At 42.2% G+C, this 12,159-nt stretch overlaps 3 protein-coding genes across 3 annotated transcripts in view; 2 read left to right on the top strand and 1 right to left on the bottom strand.

Annotated features, from left to right (window-relative positions):
- The window catches only part of LOC122613224 (protein muscleblind), a 162,323-nt gene that overhangs the window by 134,757 nt on the left and 15,407 nt on the right, over positions 1-12,159 (bottom strand). The gene's annotated exons all lie outside the window — the stretch shown is intronic.
- On the top strand, positions 941-1,834 carry LOC122613227. Its single transcript, XM_043787308.1, has 2 exons — positions 941-1,074; positions 1,170-1,834. Exon 2 carries the CDS (start codon positions 1,176-1,178, stop codon positions 1,551-1,553), a length of 378 nt encoding a protein of 125 aa, XP_043643243.1. The 5' UTR covers positions 941-1,074; positions 1,170-1,175; the 3' UTR covers positions 1,554-1,834.
- Positions 2,049-2,629, top strand: LOC122613225. Its single transcript, XM_043787306.1, has one exon. The coding sequence runs from the start codon at positions 2,124-2,126 to the stop codon at positions 2,529-2,531; it is 408 nt and encodes a 135-aa protein (XP_043643241.1). The 5' UTR covers positions 2,049-2,123; the 3' UTR covers positions 2,532-2,629.

Genomic DNA, 12,159 nt, shown 5'->3' with positions numbered 1-12,159 from the left:
GCTCTTTAGACTGGTAAATACTATGTTGTGTAAATACTATGTTGTCTTAACTATTAATTAGATCCTATAGAACATATAATATAATGCTAAGAAAAGAAATTCCAATACAAACAAGTTTCTTGTTGCTAAAATGATGAGTTTGCTCCTACTTTCGGAGTATTTTTTCAGCAAAAACAGTAAAGTAACACCTTGAAAGCGACGTAAGACTAGATTCAGAAATATATATATTATGTAAAGATATTTTAGTGGAGTTTTTTATTGTGTGGTTGCAGTTAAAACTGGCACCGAAATTGAAATGTTTGTGTGCGAAATTAACACCACCCGGTACCCACACACACACACACAGACAAGCACACTCGTATGTAGACGCCGAAATGCAAATGCAAATTGCATTTGTTTGCGTTGTGTCATTTGTCGCTTGGCTGAAACCGAAATGATAGAGCCCAGGAGGGGTGAGGGGAAGAGCCGGGGCTGGCTACAACTCTCAGCTGGCAAATGTGACAACTTGTTACAAAATTCATCAACTTATGAAATATAAATCACACACCACACTGGAGGAGTCAGCAGAGATAAAGCGAGCGAGAGTGCCAGTGCATCTAGAATATTCTACAGACGTCATTAGTTTTGCAGTTTCCAAATGGCTTTGCAGGTTTAAAACCATTTGCAACCAATTTCCACAGCTACCTTAGCAGGCCTTTCGAAAGTACTATGGGTTATTCGCCATTAATGCGGTTAAATTTATGTTAATGATGCTTAAATAAGTGCAACTGAGTTCTCTTTAATTAGCAGCAAGCTCAGAATCAGTTTAGTAATACTAGAAAGCAGACTTTTATTTATTTAAAAAGTTTAAATAATATTAATTTTTTATTTAAAATTTACTCAATTCAGCCCATTGTACTTCCTGCTTGAGGGGTTTTAAATTGAACCTCAGCAGGCCGATTTTTCGAAATGCCAAGACCTGAAACCTCTGGCCGGTAGCTCAACTCATTCCAACGCCATCACCCCAACCGTTAACAACTACTACTACTATAGTAGAAATTCATTTTGCCCTAACCGTTTTTTCAACTACAACAGGCAAGTAAAAACCCAAAAAATCTAGAATCTAACTCTATACTATAGTATGATTTAATTGAACTTAATTTTTGTGTTTTTTTGAATTTGTCTTGCAGTCCAAAATGAGTGAAGAAGCACCAGCAGATGGACCGGCAGCGGGAGAAGAGGTGGACGATTCTTCAGATACCACCACCCCGGCGCCCGTGGATACCACCACAGCTGGCGCCCGTATGATGATGATCCACCCCTGGCTGGCGGCCGCCGCAGTGGCCGTCTATGCCACCAAGGTCATGTGGGTCAAGTTCCGTGAGATCGGTGTGGCCAAACAGAAGAAGCTGCTCAAAAATCCACACTCGCAGCAGCCGAAGTCCTTGCAGGACATCGAAGAAGAGGATTCCGAATTGGAATCTGAGGCAGAGGACGACGACGTGCCCCAACAACTGGAAGATGACGCGAGTATATGCCAACGCTCGATCGAAGTTGCCTCCGCCGACTGCTAATGTTCGAATCGGGAATGAAGGGCCATGGAAAGGACACCACACACACACACACACACACACACACACACACACACACCGGAGTTGTACTACACTAATTGTTGTAATGCTTGCGTTTTCAGTAGGGGAGGATCGTCGAGCAACGTTTGACTTTGACCACCACATTGGGGGACACAAATTATTAGTTTTAAAACATTAACCAAAATTCTTGTATACCAGTGCGATATTTGAATCAGTTTTTATGAGTTTATATTAAACGCTGCGATGAAAGTATGGTACCCTAACATTAACGAAGTGTAATTTGTATCGGGAGGGGAGAAAAAGAAATAAGAAATCGTCTATTCAGACGCGAGCATTTAAAATCTAAACTTCTGCCTGATTTTAATTTCGGCTTTTGGCAACAGGTTCAGTTTCCCCTTTATTGAGTAAATACTGTTTGACTTTATTGAAAAACAAGAAGAAAATAGAAGAATTTAAAATTTACGTCATCTTAATACCATACACCTAACTGTCAACAACTGTCATTACATCACATTATTCAGATCGATTCCTTTACCAGCCGAGCAGCACAATATGAGTGAATCTGCCGGAGAGGAGGGCCCATCGGCGGAAGGTGAAGGGGAGGATGCCGTGCCAGTTCCCGATACCACGCCTCGCGGTGCGGACACCACAACTTCCGGAGCCCGGATGATGACGCAACACCCCTGGCTGGTGGCAGCGGCAGTTGCCGTCTATGCCACCAAAGTCATGTGGGTTAAGTTGGCCAATCAGATGAGGCGACTCCAGAAGCAAAGAGTTGGGAATCCCGATCCTTTGCAGGACAACGAGGAAAATGATTCTGGTCCTGAGGCAGAGACGTATGCCGATTGCGAGGAAGGCGATTCAGATGAGGTTGCAGATAATGTGGAACTTGTAGAACTATCAGTATCAGTGAATCGGGATAGAACTGAAGTTCCTGATAACTTCTTATATGGAATATAGCATGATAATGTAAATATGTATAATGTGTTAGAGTTCTTAGTGTATCACCAAATTGCATTGTAAGTTATAAAACGTTTTCCGCATTTTTTTTCGTTTTTAATATGATTTTTGAATTAAATCTCTAATCTGCGAGGTATTAATTATAAGTTGTGACTCCTTAAAGTTGTTAGCTGATTAAATGGCAAATCGTTTCTTTAACATTCATATTTCATTAACGATTGATATCGCAATTTAAGCAGTTAGAAACTAGTTTAGCTACCGTCATTTTTGCTGATTAAACGCCCAACTGAATCGCCAGAAGGCCTTTAATGCAAGCAATCAAAGCTGTGAGTTATATTTATACTTTGCATTTTTATTGATTTGTAACAATTTTGACACCTCGCTGCTCTGGCTCTCCCGGTTTCAGTGGCCGTTTTTGTTCCTGTTTCCGTCTCGATCGATCAATCAAAAACCCGAGCGGCGCGTCATTATGTCATAGTGGTGAAAATGGGGAAAAAAGTGGAAAATTTATACATACAGTAGGCATACAGGCAGTGTGGCAAACGGGAAATTCATGGCACAGCCAGTGGCAGTAGCAGCGGCAGCTGTTGCTGTTGCGGTCACGGAAACTGGGGCACATGCAACTGCAACGGAGCGGTGTCTGTGTGCTCAGCATGTTTGCACCCGCCATCATCATCCTGTCGCCAAAAGCCACGCCCCCTCCCCTGAACACCGCCCCCTTGCCAAGCGGGTGTTTGGGGACAGGAAGAGGCTAATGAATGCCGCTGTCAATTAGCAATGGGCGTTGGTAAATCAATTCAATGACACTGTGGCGCTGCTCAAATGACATTCGCCAGTACAACTGGTGTGCGAAAGTGCCATTAAATTCAAGCTAAAAGGGTTTAAACTCTGAGCTGATTGTAAGAAAAATATAGTTTCCATTTTGAGTTATATAAACAAATTTATGATTGATAATCAAACTTGTAAATCAATGCTATTAGACTACTTAAAAACAATTTTAAAATCACTTAAATATTGCACTTTTCAATATACTTAAGACTCCCTCAAATCAACAGCAAGTAATTAGTATTGGATAATCACCAAGTTAGCGGAAACCATTACCTCTTTTTACCTCTTTTAGCCCCAATTTGATTGCATGTTGATGCATTGCTTGGCTCAATTCAATTCAACTTCTTCGCATTTCGCATTATTTAATTATCAATAAAATGTGCCAACTGTGCTGCCTCTGTGAGTCTTTTAATTGTTCGCCGATGTTGAATGCAACTCCATATTGATTTCGTAACGTGGTCTAAATAAAATAAAATACAGCGCCGCCAAACAACTTTGAGCACCAACAACTTTCGTTACATATTACATATTTGTTGTTCGGCTTTTCTTGGCCGTTTTTCATTTGCTTTTCTTTTACACACACACACTTCTTTTTTGCTACTCAATTTCCTTGACGGCTTTTCCTCAAATGATTTAAGCTTCGCTTTTTTTTTCTGACTCGAATTCAATATTTTTTATCTTTGGTTTCTTTTCACATAATAAACGCGCTTTTGGCATAATTGCCCCAGCGGTTGTATTTTTTTCTTATGGGTGGGGTGGGTGGTGAGGGGGTATAAATCGTGTGGAGCGGGTCGATAATTATGATGTTGCATTGTTGTTGTGGTTATCGTCATCGCCTGCCACGATAATATGCCGTTTGCCCGCCAATCTGGAACCTCTGCCCCCCCGCCCCGTCCCCTGCCCCATGTCCCCCATTCCCCAACTCACTTTTCCGCGCTTTCGTGTAATATTTGCTCACAATTATTGCGAGACGACGCAGCCACATAGTGGTTAATGCTGCCACTGCTGTTGTTGCTTTTGTTGCTATTGCTGCTGTTGTTGCAGTTGTTGGTGTTGTTGCCTCGGCAGTTGCGGTTGCATGTTGCAATAACCATTTCGCTTTCGCTTTCCAGTAAGGTAAGTCACTCCATACCTCGTGGCCATTGGCAAAGAGAGGCATATTGGTTAGGCAAGAATTTACAACTAAGAATTTCTGTTCACCCAAATGGGAATTCTCTACAAGCTCTTTGATATTAAAACCATAGTTCAAAACCATATAAGTATAATCATTGGGGTTTCTAATAATCTAAGTAATATTAAAAAAACTATAAATATGAAACTTTTTCAATGCAAAAACATTTAACATATTAAAAATATTTTATAAATAACAGATACTTAGGAAATTGTTGGCATTCATTGGATAACTTATCTCAAAAACTAGTAAATGGTTTTGTTTTTATAATAGTTGAAATGAATAAATTTGATATTTCACCCTTCTAGCCCTAAGTTTATTTTGTATTTAATTACTTTTTTTAGCTCCAAGATACTGTTAGTGGGCTCCACCTGCGGCACATACCCCGCTGTTATTCTGGCTCGGATCGCTTTTAATTGTGACTCATTTGGCGGGGGGCGCAACATGAAAGTCAATGCGCCAGCGGATGCAACATGCGAGTGGGCTGCAAACCAGCGGAATACAGTTGCAGTCGAGATGGGGATGGGGATGTGGATGTGAATGGGGGTATCGGTGGACTGGGAGCGATTAGAGCTGCATCTGGTTGGTCGGAGTTGGGTGCGACAATCGTATTCCCCAAGTGCCACACGGCCATTCTATGGCTTCATTTCGCGGCGCTGGCATTTTACGACCATCGATAACTGAGCCCGCGACCATTTCACCTAGTGTTTAAGTTTAAGTTATCTAGTGTGCTTGAAACCAGTTACTCAGTTAATTGTCTGAGTGCGGAAATTTAAAGTTCCACCTTGTAAGTAACAAATATTTGAAGTATTTTTTGTTTAATTTTGATGTGCATTAACGAAATAAGGCAGGCAGTGCAGCGCATTTCTTTTAAATCAAATCCATTGCGCAGTAAAGTTTCTCATTCAAAGTTTTAATAACACGGAAGTGCAGTGGCATCCCCAACCCAAAATAAAACCCCTTTACGCACCAAAAAAGTAAAAATTAAAGAAAAGCGAAAAAAGAAGACCAAAACCGAAGGAAAACAAATGAGCAAAGGATTAAAAAAGTTTCCTGCCTTCTGCTTTTGCCGCTTTTATTAATTTCTTTTTTTTTTGGCCCCCGAAACTTGGTGGGTGAATTCAATTTAAATTTAAATACTTCAAATGCCAACTTTTGTCACACATTCGCAGGGGGGGTGGGGGTGGGGCTTAATGAGAAGGACAAAGTCAAGTAAGTCGACTTATTTGTCTGGCAGTCATTTAGCCGTTTTCCCCGATTTAATTGTAAAGTCTACTCAGCAATTGCCCCGCGGTGCTCGGCTAATCTGATCAACATTATTAGCTGAGGCAACAAAGCAATTGCAATCCTTTTTCCTCCTCTCAATCATCCCATCCCATGGATGGAAAGGCTCCCATCTGGAATCCGTTTTCATTACAATTTGTCGTCTCATTGATGTTTGCTCTGCTCAGAGCTGTTCTTGTCTGATATTAATCCGATTGTCTCTGACATAATCTCGCCAGCTGTCTGTAGTTGTGGGTGGGTTGTTGTGCATGTGTTTGCATGCGAGTATGTTTATGAATTGTTGATAATGCCATTGGAGGATAATGTCTGCGCATAGTAAAAACTTATGCCATGTTGACTTTGACAAGGCGCTCGTCTATAGTTGTGCCTTGTTAATTTGCAGGGGGATTAAATAGTCGTACTTTGCTCCTTCTTTATCTGAAGTACTATCTAAAATATTACAATATGCTAAGTACCATAAAACAGGAATATTTAATGGGAATATTAAATGTACTAAAATAAGAAAGCAGTATTGAAATAGAATACAAGGCGAGTTGTTATTTCCCTATTTAATTATGGAAACTTAAAGCTAGTGAATTACGTGCCCAGATATTTTCGGGTTGTGTGAAAATGCCAGAAAGTGACTTTCTGCCGCCGCCAGGAAACGGAGAAGCGGAAGAGCCCGAATCAGGAGCAGGAACTTCGAGGAAGGACGAAGGAATCGTCGGGGCGGTCCAAAAAGTAACATGTTGGCATCGTCTAGAAACTTACAAACATGACATTAAATGTTGCCCTGCCCGTTCGCAGACATAGAAGCAGGTGAAAGGAGCAGCGACTGCGAAGGATGCGAAGGATGCAGGCTGGCAAAGTTTTTGGTGGCACAGCTGAGGAGATTTCCTTGACGTTGCGTATACGCCACCGTTGCCATTTAAATGCCTGCAGACGCGGCAAACTTCTGGCACCTATGGGAATTTCATTTGTTGTTCATTTTTAAGCAGTTCGCGATTTGAATTTGGCGTCGTTCTTGGCTTTTTTGGTTTTTTGCCTTTCATTTTGTTCGTTTTTCTTGGCCGCTTCTTTGTTTTATATGCCGGCTGAGGGGACAAAGAATGCCGCAGTAAATTTACACAATGAAATCTTAAGAGGTCCCCGGGGAAAATGGCGGAAGCGGGAAACTTTAGGGGCAAAACTTTCACATGGCGAAGGTGGGAAGGTGGGAAGGCCGGGGCAAACACACCTGAAATATACATACATAAGTATAAGAACTACTGGGATCTGCACTTGAACAATGCCAGGCATATGTTATGAGGCAGAAGCCCTCGCCATTTGACCGGAAGTTCGACAAAGTTCAAATTACTCAGCAAAGATGAGGGGGGAATGTACTGCCGATGTATGGCCGATGCTTTCATTCATTGGTTTTTGCAAATAAATGAACCGTATACTAAAACAAACAAATTCAATTGAATCGCTCTCCTGGGCATTACAATTGAATGTGCCAGGGCTTTTCTTCCCCACAAAAACACCCACCCACCCGTTGCGAAAACGAAAATCTAATGAAAATGTTCAATTTGCTGCAAACAAACAATGCCACGCAGGAAAATCCAAACAACAACAGGCAGCAAGCAAATCTACGAAGGCTGAAAATCTTTTCCACAGAACAACACTCGTTGTTATTTGTTGCACTTGGCTGATTGAAAATACATACATGGTCTTTTATTTTCCGCATTTCCTAGTTAGTTGGTTCAAGGACAAACGGCAGGAAATCATTTTTGTATCAGTGCAATTTTCCAGTTACATGACAGATAAGCTTGATCCGAGAATTCCACTTTCCCTTTCAATTGGCTTAAATAAATTTAAGCTGCTTAAATTGGCTATATTTTTAATGAGGCAAATTTAACTGATGTTACTACAAATGTGCCATGATTTGCTATATATTTAACCAATTGAAACATTAATTGTGGTTTTGGAGTATTTAGAGATTTAGAGTGCGTTTGAATTACCTCGATGCACTCTAATTCATTTCGATTGCACATTTAGTGGCATTACAAGATTTATTAATGAGGCTCAAGTTAAGCGAGTGACTTACAGCAGATTTGCATTGGATTTATGAATGTGCATATCTTGGTGTATAAATGAATTAAATTTGTCGTAATTTCCTTTACGATCGAGCGGTTGGTAATCCAACTAACCACTTATCTTTCACTTTTCAGCAGTTTCAAGCTAGAAAATTACAAATTTATGTGCCATCTATCAGGGTAATGGGCGTGGCAAGCGCCTCCTGACCTTTGAACCCGCCCAACCCAATGCAAAGATTTCTGTGCTCATTGTTTACGCGTTTTTCGCCACTTTGGTTTTTAGGGTTTAGCTTTTCGACGGTGTCGTTAAAAGTTTTATGGCTTTCGGTCATTTCGGCTATTAGGTGTGTCTGCACTTTTGCACCGCGGAGGTTGTGGTGAATTAATATTGAAACGTGTCGTGTTGTATGTGAGTGCCACTCCAAGGCGGCCATTCATTCGCTCAGCTTAATTGATGGGTGCCATAAAAAAAAAATGCAGCAACGACTGGCGAAAAACTCACTCACAGTTTTTGGCCATATATCAACCGACCCACAACTGCAAATGAACTGCAATTATCAAGGAGCAGCCACAAGCGAACCAACCACACAGAAAAACAAAACAACAAAAACAGCAAACTGCAGCAGATGCAAACAAGTGAAAAACTGTTTTTCCAGCTTTTCATTTTCGTTGTTTACGTTTTGTCCGCAATGCAAATCATCATTAAATAAATTACTCATAATTATCGCCAGAAAGCGCCGTTGAATAGTCTTTCTTTTCCTTCTTTTCCCCCATTTCCATTCGGTGGAAATTCGCACTGGCCATTTGTCTAACCCGAGTCAAATTTTGACTAATTTCGATTGGCGAGCCCGTAGCTGCTGGCTGTTGGCTGTTCGCTGGCTTTTCCTTCTGTGGGTTTTCTTTTCGCGGCCCCGTTTTTATTTTCCTCGCGTTTGCCTCGCAGCCAAGTGGGCGGCATTAAGTCGTGTAATTTTCTGTCAAATTTCAAATGATTTTTGGCATGATAAAATGACTAAGTTGGCCCGGTTTGCTCTTTCTTTGGCCATGTCTTGGCCATGTCTTTTGCTTCCTGGTCCTGGCCACTCAACTCTACTCAAGCTCAACTCCAGCTGGACAGCTGTCCATCGTGGGCACTGCGTTTTGTCAGCCCCAGCTCGATGGCTACAATGAAAATGTGGAAAAGATTGCCTTCAAAATTGGCAGGCATCCATTGAAAATTTCATTGTCTTGCGGGATTCGGTTGTAAATATTTGTGGGCGTGCTTCTAATCGAGGCGTTGAATGGCAAAGGCCTTGCACAATACCCAGGAAAATGGTATTTTCTTTTTCGTAATTTGTTAAAAGACCCAGCGAACTTAAAGGCAGATTCCAGATGACTCTGCAGGTGCATAAATAAAAGGTTGGGTAACATAATTTGCTAGCTGATTAAATATATAAGTAGTCAAGTTATTACTTTTCATAAATGGATGAACACACTGGTCTCTCTCGGGTGATAATAACATCTCTGTGCTCATTAGCATTTCGTATATCTCTGCAGTTCTCAGGCATCAGATCCAAGTGCAGAAACTGGCAACCTAATTTTTCCGATCCACTGCCTTTTCTGGAAAACCAAGCATTTCCCTCCCCCCACTTCCACTGCAATTTTCGCACTCAAGTGGAGAGTAATTTGCGGTCGTCTTTGGTAACAGGGATTGGCTTCACTTTTCGCATTTCGCATTTCGTTTTCGCTTTTGCCGGCCAATCGGATAGTTGAACAAGTCCATTTCAGAGGCCAAAACTGAATGATTGTGAGTCTGAGTGATAGTTCATCGTTGGTTTTACGTTGGCTTGGGGAATTTTTAAGTGGGGGGAAGTATGTAGGGGGTTTTGGACATAGCCACAACGCACATGAGTGTGATATAATGATTGTCGGACATGCGGTGAGCATTTGTTATAAAATGGCAAGCTGCAACATCTTGCTTGTTACACTGGGCAGCAACTCTTTAAAAGCTTATCTATAGTCTTTCTTGCGGTTAAATATCAGTAGTCAAATAAATTTCTTGAGATTAATTTGTTTTGTTCATATGGCCAGTTTAAAGTTTTGGTACTTCGTTACGTGAGGTAAACTAAACCTTTAAAGGCAAACTTGTCGCCCAGTGTTATCACAGTAAAGTATGTTTTCCCATTGCCTTTCCACGCCGTCAATTCACTTTTCCTAGCCACAAACTCGTCAGCTGAATGTCGCTTAGCTCGCATCGCACGACGATGGTTACCAGAAAAACCTTTCATTAACAAGACCCAAATTATGAATGTCGCTCTGACGATTGGCGACAACTGTCAAAACAGGCTGAGTGTTGATGGCCGGACTTCGGCAAGGGGTATTTGCCTTATATAATGTACTGGCATGGCAGTGAGCGCCAAATGATTTACACAAATTATTTTGCACTGTGCGTTGGCCAGCTTGGCTGCTTAAAGCCATCGTAGCTGGCTGTCTCGGCCATCAGAAATTCCCCTTTCCTTCCAGTGACGAAAGACCAGGGAGGGAGGGACCTTCCCCCTGTTGCCGCCTGTCGCCGTGAGCCGTAAGTCAAACAAATCAGTCGTGCCAGAAGATTAATGGCGGCATTATTGTGTCGCCTGCCCAGTCATCCTCATCTCCAGCTCCATCTCCATCTCCATATCCATCTCCATCTCCATCGGCATTCCCACTCGCAGTCGCAGTCGCATTCGCATTCGCAGGGGCTTCGGCCTTCCAGATCCCAACGTTACCAACGAGCGGCGACCGACAACCAGCTACCATCATCATCATTGGCAACTTCATCATGCCGCTGGCCATCGGGCTTTCCGGGGGCACATCTGTGGGTGGTGCGGTGGCAGCTGCCCCCAGTGGGTGGTGGTGCACGTAACCCACTCTCAATGCGTCGTCACTCACGTTGTGGCCTTAGGTGCCCGCCACCCAAAGAGATCGCAGCGTGTCACGATGCAGCAACGGTTCTCTTCCGGTTATTTAAAATGTTATTTTAAATAATATCATTCGAAAAACATATTCATTTTTCTTAGAATTTAATTAATAGTAACCAATAGAACTATGATTTCATTGACTGATTTATTTGCTTAACTCAGTTTAACTCAAGAAAAGCTTCCATACTTCAAAGATGACATTTATTATTTCAAATATTTAAAATATTTTCTAATATTTTAAGGCAAACACGACCACATCGCTAGTGTGATTTTGCCACACTTTTGCCCCCACTAGTTGGGTGCAAAAATGTTGCATGCGATTTTTCTTGCAGTAAATAATTTTTCATGCCAGCTGTCCATGTTCTGTCTGTCTGCTGCTTTTCAGGCGGCCAGGCTCTTCTCCGTTTTGCCGGACTGAAAAGCTGTCCTTGTCCGCCCGTCTGTCGTATTATAGCCCATTGATCAGTTTGTTTTACTAGCTCCTGGACGCTGGACCTCCTGGACGCACATCGTCTGGTATTGTGTACTCTTTGGATTATGAACTCTTTAAACTCCATTCAATGGCATGCAGATGCCGATGCCGATGTCGATGTCTGTGGGCGGCCAGTTGCAGGCGGAGGAGGAATCAACTGGCGCAGGAGCGGAATGGGAATGGAAATGGGAAATGGGGGGGAGGTGGCAGGCTTTGTGGTCAGAACCGGACTGGTATTCGGTTGATTATGACGGATGTGGTTGGGCTACAAGCCGTTTGCAAGTTCTACTTAAAACGAGTTGAAATCGATGTGCTAAAGTCTTTGGCGATCACTAAGAAATTGGAAATTGAACGCCGTTGTAGAGAAAGTTGTTAAGAAGTAATTGATTCATTACTGGTGACATTGATTCAATAGATTCAGAAATAAATAAAAAATAGTAGTTGGCTGTTAAAATGTGCAAGCAGAAATGTGAATCCTGCGCACATTCCTACTCAACCTCTATTTAAATTGAACTCAAACAGGACGAGTGACATTTGTTCGGGCATAGTTCCCATTCGGTTGTTCTTCGCTATAGAGTCGAGGCCCTAGGCGCCTGCAAATTTGTTTAGTTTATTGAGCCGCAGCCGCGGAAAGGAGGAAAGTGGCAGGCGACCACTGAAATGGCTGCCTGACAACTAGATGGCATTGTCCTGGGAATCCCAGAGCAGGTCCTGGCTGCAGTGCTGCAAAAGTTTTCGCAACGGGAAGAACATTTAATTAAATTCCTTTGCACCTTTAGTGCTGCGCTAAAAATTCCACAGGCCACCGTCCTCCAGGGCGGCAATAACAAATTAATCTCTGCGGATTCTACGGGTGTTCTACGGGTATTCTACGGGTGTT

Source organism: Drosophila teissieri, chromosome 2R (assembly GCF_016746235.2).
Source record: "Drosophila teissieri strain GT53w chromosome 2R, Prin_Dtei_1.1, whole genome shotgun sequence".
In the NCBI taxonomy this organism is placed as follows: Eukaryota; Metazoa; Arthropoda; class Insecta; order Diptera; family Drosophilidae; genus Drosophila; species Drosophila teissieri.
Note: the sequence above shows the minus strand (reverse complement) of the source record. Positions and strands in the feature narration are given on the sequence as shown.

Coding starts and splice junctions, on each gene's coding strand:
- LOC122613227 (XM_043787308.1), top strand. CDS start 1,176: ATGAGTGAAGAAGCACCAGCAGATGGACCGGCAGCGGGAGAAGAGGTG.
- LOC122613225 (XM_043787306.1), top strand. CDS start 2,124: ATGAGTGAATCTGCCGGAGAGGAGGGCCCATCGGCGGAAGGTGAAGGG.